Genomic DNA, 15,548 nt, shown 5'->3' with positions numbered 1-15,548 from the left:
AAAAAAAAAAAAAAGCAAGTTTCAGAGTCTCTTCTAACATCCATTTTGATCTTTTTTTTTCCCCATCTTCTTAATGACCTTTTGCTTTCTTCATGTATGATGTTCTTTATGTCATCCCCCAACTTGTCTTGTCTTCAATCATTCATGTCAATGCATCAAATCTATTCTTCAGATGGTTTCTACATTTAGGTGGCGTCTTGGTTTTCTGGTGCTGCTGTAACAGAAATACCACAAGTGACTGGCTTTAACAAACAGGAATTTATTCTCTTTCAATTTAGGAGGCTAGAAGTCCAAATTCAGAGTGCCAGCTCTAGGGCCTGGGTAAAGGCCCCTTGACCTTGGGCTTTACCTCTACCTCTTATTCCAGGCCCACTGGAGCTGGAAGCATCTCCTATCTCAGGCAGTTGCTGGTTGCTGAGGCTGATGAACTCAAGATCAACAGGTAAAATGGCACAATCTCAAGATCATCAGGCAATACAACAGGCCACTGGTTCAAGTCCAGGAACTAGAGATGAAGACTTGGCCAAATGCAGGATCCAAATGTGCCAAAAGCTAGAGACCTTCCTCAAAGTTTCTCCATATATCCTGGAAGCAGGCAACAACCCAAAGGCAACTGCTCACAGCAGATTCCACCATGGAGGTGATTACAATCTCATCACAAGGAATAACTACATCTAGCTACAAAGCACTAAAAAATATGACCCAGCAAAATTGACACATAACCTTAACTACCACAGATGGGGCATACTCAATGTTGTACTTTGGCTCTTGTGGCCTTGTATTAATTTTCTTCAGCATCAACTTAAACTTGCATGTGAATGATTGATGGTCTGCTCTGTAGACAGCCCCTGGCCTTGTTTGACTGATGATGTTAACCTTCTCCATCATCTCTTTCCACAGATGTAGTTGATTTAATTCCTGTGTACTCCATATGGTAAGGTGCCCAAGTATAGTTGCCATTTAAGTTGTTGAAAAAGATATTTCCTACCAATTGGTCACGGGTCTTGCAAAATTCTATCATGTGAAGTCCTGCGTCATTTCTATCACCAAGGCCTCATTTTCCAACTACCAATCCTTTTCCTGTTTTCACCTTTCACATTCTAAGCACCAGTAATTATCAATGCATCTTGATTGAAAGTTTGATCAATTTTGGAATGCAGAAGTTGGTAAAAATCTACAATTTCTTCATCTTTGGCTTTAATGGTTGGTGCATAAATTTGAACAATAGTTGTATTAACCGGTCTTCCTTGTAGACATATGGATATTATCCTATCATGGTGACAGCACAGTACTTTAGGATCAATCTGGAAATGTTCTTTTTGATGATGAATGTGACACCATTCCTCTTCAATTTGTCATTCCTTGCATAGTAGAATGGGAGCTCTGGTGGCATAGTACCTAAGGCATTTGACTGCTAACCAGAAGGCTGGCAGTTCAAACCCACCAGCCACTTCTCAGAAGAAGATTGGGCAAACTACTTCCATAGAGAAGAAACTCAAGGAGGAGTCTCTATGACTCCAAATCGACTCAATGACAATGAGTTTGGTTTGGGTTTTGGCATAGTAGAACATATGATTGTCCAATTCCAAATGCCAATACCAGTCCATTTCAGCTCACTAATGCCTAAGATATCTATCTTCAAACATTCTATCTCATTGTTGATGACTTCCAATTTTCCTAGATTCATACTTGTACATTTCACATTCTGATTATTAATGTTTGTGGTTGTTTCTTCTCATTTTGAGTTGTGTTACATCAGCAAGTGAAGGTCCCAAAAACTTTATTCCATTCATCTCATTAAGGACGACTCTGCTTTGAAGAGGCAGCTTTTTCCCAGTCATATTTTAAGTGCCTTACAAATGAGGGGCTCATCTTCTAGCAGTATATCAGAAAATGTTCTACATCTATTCATAAGGTTTTCACTGGCCAATATTTTGGAAGCAGGCTGCCAATTCCTTCTTCCTACTCTTTCCTTGTCTGGAAGCTCTTCTGTAATCTGTCACCATGAATGACCCTGTCTGGTATTGGAAATTCTGGTGGTATGGTTTCTAGCAGCTTTGTCTGTCAGTTTGTCATACTGTAGTGACTTGCTAACTGTTCTAGGGAGGGGTATAAAAGCCCAGGGTGGGACACTATGACAGCTCCTGTGCTCATTGTCTCATATTCTGTTTAATTTCTGGAGGATTTAATTGCAACACAAATTAACTCACCCAACCAAGGTAGACAGAATTGTCAACTCCAGTATCTTACTGAGGCTGCAAATTTGAGGTAACAATCAAAATTCTTGTCACTACTTCCATGATGATTTTACTTGAGCCCCAGTTTTCGCAATAGTTTTCTGGATACTATAAGTTAATTTTGTGCCTACACACACACATTCCACCTGTTTTGGTTACCTATTGTTGCTCTGAAAAGAATATACCACAAATGGGTGGCTTGAACAAACAGGAGTTTATCCTATTACAGTTCGGGAGGCTAGAAGTCCGAATTCAAAGTGCCAGGCTCTAGGGACTGTGTGAAAGCCCCTCGACCTTGGGCTGCAGCTCTGCCTCTTGCTCCCAGCCCACTGAAGCTAGAGGCATCTCTTCACTCAGACAGCTACTGGTGGCTGAGGTTAATAAGCCTAAAGTCAACAAATAAAATGGCACAGTCTCGATGTTACCAAACCACATGGCAGGCCATTAATTTAAGTCCATTATAAGTCCCAAGGTCTGCAGAGCATGGCAGGCTGCTGAACAAAGACATGGCTACATGCAGCGTTCAAGCATGCCATAAGCTAAAGACTATTCCCAAAGCTGTTTCTTATATATGGGAAGTAGACCACTCAGTTGTTTGTGGTATACCATCAACCATGGAGTTGATTACCAGTCCCATCATGGGGATTAACTACCACCTGCTGCCCAGCCACTCAACCAGGCCCAGCCAAGTTGACACACAAACTTAACCACCACACCACCCATGCATTCTCATGGTTTCTAGCTCACCACAACTAGCATTGCTCCGTATCCAAGCTATGCCACCAATTAGCTTTGAGAACCTGGGCAAGTTGTTTACCTCTCTATGCTCAGTTTCCTTATCTGTAAAATGGGAATAATCATCTGATAATATTGTTTTGAGGACTAAATGAACTAATACATTAAAAAGTTCGCAGAACTGCTCCTGGCCCCAAGTATGCATTCAGTGTTTTTATTGTCATTATTGGTCTGATTGGGTTCTACATTGTCCTTATATTTTACTTTCTTATCTGTCTCTTTGTGTCACATTGAAGACTAAGACACATATGACCCAAGCCATGGTATCTTTCAATCACCTCATATGCATGCAAAAGCTGGACAATGAGTGAGGAAGATCAAAGAAGAAGAACTGATGCATTTGAATTATGGTGTTAAATATACCATGGACTTCCAGGAGAATGAACAAATCCCTCTTGGAAGAAGCATAACCAGGGTGCTCCTTAGAAGTGAGGATGGCGAGGCTTCATCTCACATACTTTGGACATGTTATCAGGTGGGACCAGTTCCTAGAGAAGGACATCATGCTTAGTGAAGTAGAGGGTCAGTGAAAAAGAGGAAGACCCTCAACCAAAAAGATTGGCACCATGGCTGCAACAATGGGCTCAAATACAGCAACAATTGTGAGGATGGTACAGGAGTAGGCAGTGTTTTGTTCTGTTGTACATAGGGCTGCTGAGTGGGAACCACCCTGATGGCACCTAACAACAACAATCTCTCTCATCAGTCAGCTTGGAGGATATTTGGCTGAGTGAAATAAGTCAATCACAGAATATTGCATAGTCCACTGTCATAAAAAAACAAGGAAAGGCTTACACACAGAAGGATGGGAATGGAGGGGAGGAAAAATTGCTAGCTATGTACAAGACACATATGGATTTGGGTGAAGGGAAAGGCAATATACTAAAAGCTGGTGACCAACACAATATCACAAACAAAAAGGAAGACATGGAAAGGTATACAGAAAACAAAGGTAAATAACTGTTACATACACAATACTGCCTTATTAGTAATAACAAACATTAATCTACAGGTGGATACATAGGTAGACAGGCCAGATAATCAGGTACGGGTAGGTAAACAAGAATACAACCACTACCATACATAGGTTTGGAAGATGATATTCCTACATGTGTATTTATATATGTGTTATAAAAATGTTCATATCCAGTTTAAACTAAACAGGAGGCAAAGTTATGATAACTTCTTAGCCATAACAACACCTCAAAGGATTGAGTGGCTAGGCCTGGAGGTTTGGGACCATAGTTGTGGGGGACATCAAACTCAATTGGTATAACATACTACACAGAAACATTGTTCTACATCCTATTTTGGTGGGGAGCAATTGGAGTCTTAAAAGCTTTTGAGCAGCTATCTAAGATGCCACTGTTGATCTCTCTTCATCCAAAGCAAAGAAGAGTTGAGAAAATCAAAGACTCGTGCACACAATTAGTCCAAAGGACTAGAGGACCATGGGAATCTCAGCCTACAGGACTCTGAGATCAGAAGAACTAGAGGGTGTCCAGCTACCACTGCCAAAAGGGACCAAAGCTGGAGTGGTACCAAAAGTTGGATATCCTGGATAGAGTGGGTAAAAAATGTGGAACAAAATTCAAATTCATAAACAAAAAGACCAAGCTGAATGGTCTAATAGACTGGTGAAAGCCCCAGGGCTATGGTCCCTAGTCACTCTCTGGGCCTGGAAATGAAATCACTCCCATGGCTTAACTTTCAGCTAAACTATAGACAGGCCTACTAGGTCCTTTCACCATATTGAACCTGTATGCTGAGTAAATAATCTGAGAATCTGAACTGTATGAAGCAGAATGTAGCACCAAGATTGAAGTAGGACTCATTAACAACCTGTGATATGGAGATAACACAACCTTATTTGCTGAAAGTGAAGAAGACTTGAATCACTTACTGAAGAAGATCAGAGACTACAGTCTTCAGTATAGATTATGCCTCAACATGAAGAAAATAAAAATCCTCACACCTGGACCAATAAGCAATATCATGATAAATGGAGAAAAGAGTGAAGTTGTCAAAGATTTCATTTGACTTGGATCCACAATCAACAACCATAGAAGAAGCAGTCAAGAAATCAGACACTGTATCACACTGAGCAAATCTGCTTCAAAAGACCTCTTTAAATTGGTGAAGAGCAAGTACGTCAATTTGAAAACTGAGGTGCGCTTAACCCAAGCCATAGTATTTTCGATGCATTCTATGCATGTGAAAGCTTGATGGTGAATAAGGAAGAATGAAGAATTGATGCTTTGAATTGTGGTTTTGGTGAAGAATACTGAAAATACCATGGACTTCCAGAAGAACAAACAAATCTGTCCTGGAAAAAGTGCAGCCAGAATGTTCTTTAAAAGTGAGAATGGCCAGACTTCAGCTCACGTACTTTGGTCATGTTGTCAGAAGGGACCATTCCTTAGAGAAGGATATCATGCTTGGTAAAGTGGAGTGGAAGACCCTCAACAAGATGGACTGACACAGTGGCTGCAAGGATGGGCTCAAACATAGCAAGGATGGTAAAAATGGCACAGAACCAGGCAGTGTTTTATTCTGTTGTACACAGCATTGACTATGAGTCAGAAATGACTCAATGGACCTAACAACAAGAAGAATGAGATAAACAATTACACCAGAAGGATGCACTCCTTAGAAAAAATCAACCACGGGAGATCAGAAGGGCAGCATTTCACAGGGAGAAACCTCAGAAGGTAGGAATACATAGGAAAGGACACAAGGAAAAGGTAACCACATGGAGGAAGTGGGAAGAGAGCTGTTGCAGAGTGGGGATTGCAATCCATGTCACAAAACAAAATATGATGAGCTGTTGAATGGAAAACAAATTTTCTGTGTAAACTTTCACTCAAAATCATAATAAAAAGTTAAAAAAAAATTATTAGTCCTCGGAAATCGTCTATGTAATCTACCTGAAAATTGCATTAAAGGCTAGACTTCTTGCAACACGTAAAAGTTTGGCTTGTATATCAGAAGAAGCTGAGGTCTTTAGTATCTGTCCTTAATTGTGTACCTTTTTTATTTTTTTTTTTTTAAAAAGACAACTTTTTATTGTGATTTGGGTGAAAAGTTACAGCCCAGATTGGTTTTTCATTCAGCAATACTTACACATCTTGCTTTGTGCCATTGATTGCAATCTTCTCATTTCCTCCCTGTGTTCAGCATTTCTCTTTATCCTTCTTTATCCCTTGCTGCTTTCTCAGCTTTATCCCTGGGCAAATGCTTCCCTTTTGATCTCTTATGGTTGATCGTTCTGAGGAGTACATACATATTATTATTGTTCACCTTACAAGTCTGTCTGTTGTTTGGCAGAAAGTTGAACCATGGGGATGAGTTCAGTTCCAGGCTTGAAGGGTGTCTAAGGGCCATAGTCCCAGGGGTTTCATCAATCCCTATCAGACCAGTAAGCCTGGTCTTTTTTTTATGATTTTGAGTTTTGTTCCATGTTTTTCTCCTACTCTATCTGTTGTTGTTGTTGTTGTTATGTGCCATCGAGTCGGACCCGACTCATAGTGACCCCTCCCTGGGTTTCTGAGGTGATATCACTACAGAAGTAGATTGCCCAACCTTCCTTCCAAGGAGTGGCTGGTGGATTTGAACTGCCAGCCTTCTGGTTAGCAGTCAAGTGCCTTAGGCACTATGCTACCAGAGCTCCTCCTACTCTATCTAGGACCTCCTATTTTGATCCCTTTCAGAGTAGTCAGCAGTGGTAGCTAGGTACCATCTAGTTCTAATCTCAAGGTTGTGGAGTCTGGGGTTCTAGTGGGTCATTTAGTCCTTTGGACTAATTGATTCCTTGTGTGTTTGCTTTCCTTCATTCTTCTTTGCTCCTAACAGGGAAATACCAATAGCTGTATCTTAGACGGCCACTCACAAGCTTATAAGACCCCAGTCACTACTCACCAAAGTAGGATGTAGAACACTGTCTTTGTTGACTATGCCAATTGACCTTGATATCCTTTGAGACTATGGTCCTGAGCCCCTAGGCCCAGCCACTCATTCCCTCAAGGTGTTTCGTTTTGGCTAAGTTTTCATACTTTTACCCCCTGAATGCTCTACTATATTCATGGATATATTTGCAGTACATGCAAATACATATGTAGAAATATCCTGTCAAACATATGTGTGTGTGTGTGTGTGTGTGTGTGCGCGCGTGTAGTCCAGTCCTCAGGAGGAAGAGTGGGCAATCTACTTCCGTGGTGATACTGCCTCAGAAACCCAAGGAGGGCGTCATTGTGAGTCTGATTGGACTCAAAGGCAGTGAGTTTGGTTTGTTTTTTTTGGTTTAGTCCAGTCCAATTTGTCATCCCACACCTGTACAACTTAATTGTGTACCTTCTTGAAGTCAAGAATATTTAAGAAAAATATTAAAAAGCTGTCCTTGCTTTTGACCACAAATGGGGAATTTCTGGCATTAGTGTAGCCCATGAAAACGTGATGCAATTTTCATTTAGCCATTTCTATGGAGCTTCGTTGGAATCAACTCCATGGCAGTGGAAGTAGATGAAGCCTCAAAAACTAAAATGCTGCAAACAATGGGACCTACTGTTAAGGCTATCCATACTTTTTATAAACCCTCACCCAAAAATGTATATGTTTCAATGTGCCAACTTTGGAAAAACCAACTCCAGATCTATACGACGGATCTTACACAGAACGGACGTACACAGCCCAGCGCAGCCTTTTGAACGGTTTTTAAGAAGAGAGAAGGCACAGAACCAGGGCCTAAAACTCCCTAACGGTGCCACTGGAAGGTGTGTGAGAGAGGGCTGGCAGTCCAGTGCAGGAAGTCGCGTTCTTCCCGAGAGGGTGCTACTTGTGAGAGTGCCAAGACAAATAAGGCTGACTTTCTTTTGGCTGATTTAGGACATGGAGACGTCCTTTTCCCTACATACTCCGTACAATGAATCCTAGTCCCACTTGGGGGTCACCTCAAGAGTCTGAATGGCTAGGGCTGGAGCATGCTCCCAGCGTCAGGCAATTCTCGTGCCACTGAGCTGGGTGAGAGCCCCTGACACGCCATCGTTGGCAATAGGACAGGGCAGCAAAGGGACGAGTTTTCTTCCCGGACTCCAGTAGGAAAACAAGGAAAAATAAAGGTGATTGCGTAACCTGGGCCTAGGGTGCGGCCTTGGTGAACAGAGAGGCCGTGGAATGACCAGCAGCCCAGCCTCTGCGCGTGAATTTAAGGCACTGCGAATTCACCTATCATTCCTGCCAGGGCAAAGTGCCAGTGCTTATGAAAATGCAGATTTCTAGATTCCAGTCCAGAACAACAGGACTATAAAGTCGTTTGGATGACACCCAAAAATCTGCATTCTAAACAAGTGCTTCGACTTAATGTGGGTCCTGGAAAGACTGAGGGCAATCGCTTCAAGGCCCGCACTGGCTTGACTTCAAGGCTTGCAGGAATCTGGTGCAGCGGTTGCAGCTGTGCAGCCCCGCAACCGAACAGAGTCCTTTGCTTTGGTCCTGCCCCACTGCTCAGCGCGGATTGGTAGTGGAAAGCAACTCTGGCTGTGATTGGGCAGTGGAAGAGCCGTGCTTGGCTACTGTAATGTTCGGGTGCTCCATAGAGCTAAATTTATCTACAGACGAAGGACCGCGCCAGCAGCGAATTGGATCACTATGGAGGTGGCATAGGCGATATCCCTGCCCTGAGAACATCATCATCCTGTCCCCGAATCTCTTTCTTCTGTTTTGTTTTTCATTCCCCTCCTTCTCTTCCTCTCCTCCCCCTCCAGTCCGCGACGACTGGCTCTTGACCCTGTTAAGGCCTCGGTGAAGGTGAGCAGAGCCGCCACCGCGGCTTAGTGGTGCGCTCTGAAATGGCCGCTGCCTTGAGCCGTCTAAAATGGCGGCCGCGGGCTCATCTGGGGACCGCGGCGCTGCTCTGCAGCTTAGCCGCAACGAAGACCTTCTCTCCATCACTGATGGAGATGAAGTAGAAGATAACGTTGGGTGTGAGACGTTTTTCTGTGGTGGTTAGCTGAGGCGACCGCCCGCGGAAGTAGAGTTCAGAGGCGAGGGTGGGCTCCGACAGGAAGCTAGTCCCGAGATGTGGCGGTCCGCAGACAGTACGCATCTGGGACAAGGAGGAGTTGAGGCGTAGCTGACCCGGGCTGCTTATCAGATGACTGTTTAAAAACGGCTGTAGGTGCTGACCTAAAAAGGGCTTTAGGTCCGCCCATACCTCCTAACTACTCTTTATGTCTGGACTATCCTGTCCTTCTCCTATGGGTACTGTTTAAAACTGGAAGGAACTGCCTTAGATTGAGGATGAAACGATTGTGTTATTTGTTACGTTTACTGCTAAACCAGACCAAAAACCAAACTCACTGCCGTCCAGTCGGTTTCGACTCATAGCGACCCCTCCTTGGGTTTCCAAGGCGGTATCTTTATGGAAGTAGATCGCCCAAAGTTCCTTCCGAGAAGTGGCTGATGGGTTTTACTGCTAGGAGAGACAAAAATGAGAATCTTTTTTCCCCCCTTTCAGAGATTAGAATGGAAACTTTACTCCCAAGGGAGTCCAGCCAGACTCTTTGTCCTAGCACCACTGAGGAGGTGGGGGATGAGACTTTCCTTCCTGAAAACAAAGCTTCCTACTTGGCTATGCCCTCTCGCAGCAAGGGAGTGGGTGCCTAATATTTTTGGTGAACCCGTAGCTCCACGAAATTCCCTGTTGCTCTAGCCAAATCCAATCAGGACTGTGGAGACACAATCTGCTCTTTCGCTCCTAATAATGGGGAAGTCATGCTTTCTGCTGCTGCCAAATTGAGACTCTTGACTTTTTGGCAGTTGTAATCCCTGTTAATCCATTTCTTTATGCACTCCCTAGCTTTTGGTACTAGATATGTTTAGTGCTTAGAGAATTTAAAAAGTACACAGGAACACACAAGTAATAGTTGGGCACGGGCTCTGCAAGCTTTTTGGGCTCTATTCTTGGTTCTTTACCCCAAGCTGTGTTAACTTAGCAGATGAGTTAGCCTCTGTCTGTGTCTGTTTGGTTCATATCCAAAGTGAGGTTATTAATAGTCCCTGACACTCAGATTTCTTTTGAGGGTTAAATGAAATAATCCATGTGAGTTACTTAGCACAGTTACTGGCACATAGTAAACAATGTTTATTCAATGAGTTGATTATTGAGGGAACAAAAAGTTTCAGCCAAAAGGCATATCTCATGTAATACTTCCAGTTGATCTAATTCTACTTTAGATGATTTTAATGGTTAGACATTAAGACGTAGCTCTACTTTTAACAATTCAGGTTAGTTTTTTAAAATAAAATTTTAATGCATTTTTATGAATTTGATTGGGTGAAAGGGATCTCAAAACAATGAAATTGCTAGGGTATTAAACAAGATAAAAATAATACCATCTTTACTATGTTAGCCATCATCTATTTCAGTCCAAGATCTGCATTGCAGTGAATAATCATTTGCACTGCCTGATTCTAAAATATATTGTAATGAATGGTCATCTTAGAGGTTTTCAGTCAGTTCTGCTTGTTAGATCAGTGTCTAATTTTAATGCTTTCTCTCATTCTAGGCTTTTGCTTACTCCCTTTCCCACCCATCCCTTAATTTTATTCTTTTGAAGATTCTACATTTCAAGCTGCCAAAGTGTGGAGAATGTGATTGCAGGAGAGAGTGCTCTTTTCAGGTATCTTACCCTCTGGCTATTAATAAAAGAACCATTTTGATGCAAAATCTAACGTGAGAATACACAAAACTGACTCTGTAGCCAGATCATAATGCTTAAATCACAAGTAGCTATATCTGGATAGATTCTGAATTTGTATGCCCAAATCTAACAAGCTGATAGTATTCTTTAAAGATTCTTACATTTACATTAATCTTCCTCTTAATTATGCTTCTTATTTATTCTATGGAGAATAAATCTGTTAAGATTAGAGTTTATGTTTTCTTTAGGTCCTAGTTAAGTTTTCAACCATAATGGGGTACAGAGTAACCATTAATATACATGACTTGAAATGAGTCTTAATTTGGATAATGTAAATATTTATATAATTTTAAGTCCAGGGAAATAGAAGCTACAGTTTCTTATTCAACATCAGTACACAGTATTTACAATCTAATAGAATTCCCTAGCTTGCGAAACTTTGAACTATATGTTTGTGTTTTTAATATAGCTCATCAGAATCGTTGCTAGCCCTGAAGGGAACCTCCAGATATATAGTAGTATCAACAGTGAATACATGTAATAGCAGTAGATATCGGAAAGCTAAAAGAGATTCCAAGATATTATATACCATAGGACGGAGCCTGCAAACCAACCCATGCAGTCTCTTTTTGTAAATAAACTTTTACTGGAACACAGTCATGCCCACTGTATCTATGGGTTTGAATAGTTGCAACAAAGACTGTATGACCCACAAACCTGAAAATATTTACTATCTGGACCTTTACAGAAAAAGTTTGCCAACCACTAGCATGATATACATTCCCCAAGGTCCTTTCCTTAAAAATATGCTCAGCTCTTCATTATTTCTTAGCCCAATGATTCCCAAATTGTGTTTCATAGAATATTAATATTCTTTAAGATAGTAATTGTTGTGAGAAAAAAAGATTGATGCTAACAGTAGTTTTACTTTATAAAGTTTCTTTTAAAGCTTAAAACTGCGAAAGTCATTTATATAGCTTTTATTTTTATGTGATAATCTACCTTTAAGAAAAGGTGTGCCATACCTGAGAGCACCAGGAAGTCGCATGAGAGAGCACCTGATACATGAACATAAGATGTTCCATCTGCGCATTGATGCATAAGCAGCATTTACAAATTAACTGCAGTGTTGCTGTATATCATCTCTTTGATGATTGCTCATCTTCTATGTATCCTGTCTTATAATTTCAGCACATTTGAGGTACTCAATGTTTATTCTAAATTAGCCATGTTTTGTACCACAAACTCATTCCCCATGGATCTATTGCTGAAAGAAGGAAGTCTTAAACAAGAGGTAGAATCTTTTTGTTATCAAATTGTATCTGAATCAAATGATCAAAAGGTTGGAATATTACAAAGTGAAGATGAACACTTGCAGCCTTCAGTTTCTAAAAAATCAGAAGGTGAGCTTTCCAGGGTCAAATTTATGTCCAATTCCAACAAAATAACATTTAGTAAGAAACCGAAAAGAAGAAAATATGATGAAAGTTACTTGTCTTTTGGATTTACTTACTTTGGAAATAGAGATGCACCTCATGCTCAATGTGTGTTATGTAAGAAAATTTTATCAAATAGCTCGTTAGCCCCTAGTAAGCTTCGAAGACATTTGGAAACTAAACATGCTGCATATAAAGATAAGGACATAAACTTTTTCAAGCAACATCTGGATTCACCTGAAAATAGTAAACCCCCAACACCTAAAATTGTCAATACAGATAATGAAAGTGCTACAGAGGCATCATACAATGTAAGTTACCATATAGCACTGAGTGGAGAGGCTCATACTATTGGAGAATTGCTTATCAAGCCTTGTGCAAAAGATGTAGTGATGCGGATGTTTGATGAACAGTACAGTAAAAAAATAGATGCAGTACAGCTATCAAACAGTACTGTTGCACGTCGAATTAAGGATCTAGCTGCTGACATTGAAGAAGAGCTTGTTTGCAGACTGAAAATTTGCGATGGGTTTTCACTGCAGCTAGATGAATCAGCTGATGTTTCAGGACTGGCTGTGCTGCTTGTGTTTGTTCGTTATAGGTTTAATAAGTCTATTGAAGAGGACCTGCTTGTGTGTGAGTCTTTGCAGAGTAATGCTACTGGTGAAGAAATATTCAACTGCATTAACAGTTTTATGCAGAAACATGAAATTGAATGGGAAAAATGTATTGATGTTTGTAGTGATGCTTCTAGGGCAATGGATGGAAAAATAGCTGAGGCTGTCACCTTGATAAAATACGTGGCACCTGAAAGCACCAGTAGTCACTGCCTATTATATAGACATGCATTAGCAGTTAAAATAATGCCTACATCCCTAAAAAATGTGCTAGATCAGGCAGTACAAATCATTAATTATATTAAAGCTCGACCACATCAATCCAGACTACTAAAAATTTTATGTGAAGAAATGGGGGCTCAGCACACAGCACTTCTTCTAAATACAGAAGTGAGATGGCTTTCCCGAGGTAAAGTTCTTGTAAGACTTTTTGAGCTTCGTCGTGAATTACTGGTTTTCATGGATTCTGCTTTTCGACTCTCTGATTGTTTAACAAATTCATCTTGGCTACTAAGACTTGCGTATCTTGCAGATATTTTTACTAAATTAAATGAGGTTAATCTGTCAATGCAAGGAAAGAATGTGACCGTTTTTACGGTATTTGATAAAATGTCATCATTGTTAAGAAAATTAGAATTTTGGGCCTCATCTGTAGAAGAAGAAAACTTTGATTGTTTTCCTACACTCAGTGACTTTTTGACTGAAAATAATTCTACAGTTGATAAAGATATTTGCAGTGCCATTGTGCAGCACCTAAAGAGCTTGCGATCTACTCTATTAAAATATTTTCCCGTTACAAATGACAAAAATGCTTGGGTTAGGAATCCATTTACAGTAACTGTCAAACCAGCCTCATTAATAGCACGAGACTATGAGAGCCTGATTGATTTAACATCTGATTCTCAAGTGAAACAAAATTTTAGTGAACTTTCACTAAATGATTTTTGGAGTAGTCTAATACAAGAGTATCCAAGCATTGCAAGGCGTGCAGTCCGCGTTCTTCTTCCTTTTGCTACAATGCACCTTTGTGAAACAGGGTTTTCATATTATGCTGCAACAAAAACAAAATACAGGAAAAGACTTGATGCTGCACCTCATATGCGGATCCGGCTCAGCAACATTACACCTAATATTAAGCGGATATGTGATAAAAAGACACAAAAACACTGTTCTCATTAAAATTGGAGGGTTTTGCATGTCTTTTGATAACCCAATGTAAGATGAAAATAAAACATGATTTCCTTCAGCTACAGTATTTTGGTGTTTTAAATAAAATTACTCAGATTCTTCATACTTCTTAGATTTATAAGAAAACTAGACTCCAAAATTTAAACATGTTGTGTTATTGTTGGTATTTCTTCTTTACATTGTAATTTGAAAAGATTCTGTAGTCATAACAATGAGAAATGCTGGTGCACAAGATAACATCCCAACTCCTTAGCATATTGCCAAGATCTAATACGTACTTCTTTCTTGCCATGTCTAAGCTGAATCCCACCAGTCACATGGAACTTCTTGCCATTCCCTAACCATATCACATTCTTTCATTCATTCAGGTCTAAAAAAATTATTCCTTTCCCATGTTGCCTCCTGACAAACTTTCTGTTCACTTTTCTACACTTAATTTATTCTAGATACTTTCATTCTCTATATGCTTTTATTTTTTAACCCTATCATACTGTATTTGCTTTTGTATCTATCTCAACTATTGAATTCCATGGTAGTATCATGACTCCCAATGTTACTGGACTAAGATTCCAACTCATAGTGACCCCCGTTGGGCTTCTGAGGCAGTAAATTTTTACGGAAGTAGATTGCCTAGACTTCCTTCTGCAGAGTAGTTGGTGGGTTTGAACCTCCAACCTTGTCCCAACCTACTCTAATTGCCAGAACCAAGACTGAATTCCAAAAGAGAAGATATCCTTTATATTTAAACCCTACCTACCCTTCAGAAATGAGTTTTGCATTCCTTAAATAAAACCAAAGCAAACTAAGTCTTAAGCACTGTCAACCTCCCTCCCTTGTGTTCTTGCAAAGCCCTTTGATTTTCTTCTGCTAGTTCATCCCTGAGGCTACAGATACTACAGACTATCTGGAGCAAGAGATAAACCTCTGAAGTTTGTTAATTTCACACAAAAGTAAAAACAACTTTAAAAAGGAAGAAAGGAATGATATTTCACTAAAAAATTAAAGAGATATTTGAAGACTTAAGTATTTTCATGACACCCTAAAATGACAGCTACCTTTTTTTCCAATGTATGAAAAGGAAAGTTCCTCTAATGTGTCTGTGGTAGTTCAGTTTGTGTGTCAACTTGGCTGGGCCTGGTTGAGTGGGTGGCAGCTAGATGTAGTATTCCCATGATGAGACTGGTAATCAACTCCATGGTGGAATCTACCACAAGCAGCTGAGTAGCCGCCTTTGGGATGTGGTCTGCTTCCTGTATGTAAGGAGAAGCCTTGGGGATAGTCTCTAGCTTATGGCACACTTGGACCCTGCATGTAGTCGTGTCATTGTTCAGCAGCTTGCCATGCTCTGCCAACCTTGGGATTTACAGTGGACTTAAATTAATGGCCTGCCGGTGGTTTGGTAACATCGGGACTGTGTCTTTTTACTTGTCAAACCTTGGGCTTGGCAGCCTCAGCAGCCAGCAGCTGTCTGAGTGAAGAAAAGCCTCTAGCTTCAGTGGGCCAGGAGCTGGAGGCAGAGCTGAACCCCAAGGTTGAGGGACTTTGACCCAGCCCCTAGAGCCTGGCACTTTGAACTCA

General features: G+C 40.7%; 1 protein-coding gene across 1 annotated transcript; it reads left to right on the top strand.

The window, feature by feature from the left end:
* Positions 1-11,879: 11,879 nt before the first annotated feature.
* On the top strand, positions 11,880-13,961 carry ZBED5 (zinc finger BED-type containing 5). Its single transcript, XM_007955174.2, has one exon. It carries the CDS (start codon positions 11,880-11,882, stop codon positions 13,959-13,961), a length of 2,082 nt encoding a protein of 693 aa, XP_007953365.1.
* The last annotated feature ends 1,587 nt before the right edge of the window (positions 13,962-15,548 follow it).

The sequence above is a fragment of the Orycteropus afer genome, unplaced genomic scaffold (assembly GCF_000298275.1).
Source record: "Orycteropus afer afer isolate SDZICR_OR568_19922 unplaced genomic scaffold, OryAfe1.0 scaffold00014, whole genome shotgun sequence".
NCBI lineage: Eukaryota > Metazoa > Chordata > Mammalia > Tubulidentata > Orycteropodidae > Orycteropus > Orycteropus afer.
Note: the sequence above shows the minus strand (reverse complement) of the source record. Positions and strands in the feature narration are given on the sequence as shown.